Genomic DNA, 2740 nt, shown 5'->3' on the forward strand with positions numbered 1-2740 from the left:
AACACCATACTTATTAACAAAATTATTACATTTTTGTTTTTCCTTTTCAAAACTTTTTCTCTTTTTTCTTTCTTTATATTTTCTTTCTTTTTCACTTTTTTTCTTTTCTTTTCTTTTCAACCTCATAGCAACTAACCACAAGTGCACAATCATTTTTCTCCCCAACTTGAATTCAACCACATCATTATATGAATACTTCCTACTTTCTAAGGCAAGGTAAAAATTCATACAACAACACAAAGTTGAGGGTTGAAGAAAAAAGAATCAACATCCATACAAAAATAAGTGAACTAAATGCAAGCATAGAAGTTCAAGAAATAACATGGATGTTGGCAAAAAGCTCAAAGGGGGTTAACAAATGCTCACACACTCACAAGGTGAATTGACTATTTGGCTAAGGTGGTTGTGCTCATAATGAAACAAAATTCCTTGATCCTTTTCATGCTTTCATAAAATCAACATAAACAAAAGATTAAGCATAATAAAATCCAGTTAAAATAAAGTGATTCCTGGTCCTCCTAAGATCAAAAGTGATGATGACTATGTTCACACTACTGGTAATGACATTCCCATGACTAAAGAGGAGAACAACAAAGATGCTCAAGAAGATGCTGTTAATACCAATGTCACTGAGGATGTCAATGACATCAGAAATTCTAAAGCTGATGATAGTCCAAGGAAAGATGCTGGAACAAGTACAAATGTTATGGACTTAGAGGATTACTCTGACAATGATTTGGTTGCTACTGTGAACCCTAGTGTAGCCAAAAGGCTCATGGCTAGAAGAAAAGGTAAGGCTGTGATTCGGAATCCTCCTGTGAAGAAGGCTGATGTTAAAAGCCCTTCCAAAGACTCTGTCAAGAAGAAGAGTACCCCTGCAGGACCTATAAAGAGAAGAGATGTGGCTAAAAGTGTTGGTGTTGGTCCCTCAAAATCTTTGAGCAAGGTTGTTCCAAAGAAGAGGAAGGCAAAAGCTGTTGAAGAATCTGAGTCTGATGTTGAAGTGAATGTCCATGACATTCCATTAAAGAAGAAACCCACAACTAGCAAGCTTGCTACTAGTGCGCCTGAAGTTCCCATTGACATTGTATCCTTCCACTTTGCTGCAAGTGCAAACAGGTGGAAATTTGTGTATCAAAAGAGACTGGCTCTTGAGAGGGAATTGGCTCAAAATGCTCGTGATTGTAAGGACATAATGAGCTTGATTGAGGCTGCTGGTATAATAAAAATTGTTGTCCATTTGAATAAATGCTATGAAATGCTGGTGAAAGAGTTCATAGTGAACCTCTCTGAAGAGTATGCTGACAAAAGATCTAAGGAATTAAGAAAAGTGTTTGTAAGGGGAAAATGTTTTAACTTCTCTTCCACCGTGATAAACAACCTCTTGGGAAGGTCTGATGAAGCTCAACTAGAGCTTGAAGTATCTGATAACAAGGTATGCCAAGTTATCACTGCAAACCAAGTCAGGAGTTGGCCTTTGAAAGGAAAATTGTCTGCCAGTAAACTAAGCATGAGGTATGCAATGCTGCATAAGATTAGGGCTGCTAATTAGGTGCCAACAAATCACAGATCTACTGTCTCAACTGTTCTTGGAAGATTTATCTATGTTGTTGGTACAAAAGAAAAATTTGACTATGGTACCTACATCTTTGAGCAGACCATGAAGCATGCTAGTAGCTACAGTGTAAAAGGCCCTATAGCATTTCCTTCTCTCATATGTGACATCATCTTAAATCAACACCCTGGCATCTTGGTTGAAACTGATTCTATTTGCAAAAGGGAAAGTACTATGTATTGCCATTATAAATTGTTTTAGGGAACGCATGTCCTAGACATTTTCATGACATCGGCTGATACATCCAAGAGTGGATCATCAGCCAGTAAAGCTGAAGTCATAGCAATGCTGAAAGAGACTTGCAAAGAGCTGGAGGCAAGGAAGATATCTCTTGAGAAGATGATCAGCACTCTAGAGAAGGATGGTAATGAGGATTTTGCAGGTGCTACAGGGATAGAAGCACGAGATGAACGGGAAGAGGGAAGTGACTCTGAGGAAGAAGTTGAAGAAGGAAATACCAGTTCAGCTGATTGCTCAGATGAAGAAAGTGATACAGACAACTCTGGTGGGTCTGAATCTGAAGAGTAAAGACAGCTGGTGATGGTGATTTTTTTTGTTGCTTTGGATTTTTTTGGATTTTATTATGGTCTGTACTTATTTGCATATTAAGGTTGCCTTGGCAATTTTTTCTGGCCAAACAGGGGGAGTAGTAATGTCACCCTATAAAAACAAGTAAGTGTGTGATCAATAATTCTGATAGCGCTTATTTTGTGTTGATCTGTTTGAATGTGTGTAGTATAGCAGTTTATATCTATTATACTTGACAGCTGTGGTTGTTGTATGCATGCTGATGGTAGTAGTAGTGATTGCATGTTTGTGTGGTATGTTATTCTGTATTAGCTCTGGTTGTGTGTTTTCTGCTGCAAGTGTTTCTCTGATGTGGTGACAGGATGTTTTAGCCAAAAATTTGCCAAAGGGGGAGATTGTAGATGTTTTCAAGGTGGCTGCATTTGTGGTAAAACATACCTGGGTATTTAATGTCTTGACAAATTTCATGACATGACTTATATGGTGTTATGCAGGTTGCATTTGTTTAAGCTAATACAGGTTTCTGTTGAATGTCATGACTGATGTCATGACATCCATGTTTGACAGCAAGAGTTGTTATGTTTTACGATTATGTTT

The 2740-nt window shown here is 37.7% G+C and overlaps 1 protein-coding gene across 1 annotated transcript; it reads left to right on the plus strand.

The window, feature by feature from the left end:
• The first annotated feature begins 571 nt into the window (after window positions 1–571).
• LOC131639047 (uncharacterized) lies at window positions 572–2143 on the plus strand. The gene is made up of 3 exons (XM_058909563.1): window positions 572–1515; window positions 1570–1684; window positions 1817–2143. The coding sequence occupies exons 1-3, from the start codon at window positions 572–574 to the stop codon at window positions 2141–2143; spliced, it is 1386 nt and encodes a 461-aa protein (XP_058765546.1).
• The last annotated feature ends 597 nt before the right edge of the window (window positions 2144–2740 follow it).

The sequence above is a fragment of the Vicia villosa genome, unplaced genomic scaffold (genome assembly GCF_029867415.1).
Source record: "Vicia villosa cultivar HV-30 ecotype Madison, WI unplaced genomic scaffold, Vvil1.0 ctg.002512F_1_1, whole genome shotgun sequence".
Classification (NCBI taxonomy): domain Eukaryota; kingdom Viridiplantae; phylum Streptophyta; class Magnoliopsida; order Fabales; family Fabaceae; genus Vicia; species Vicia villosa.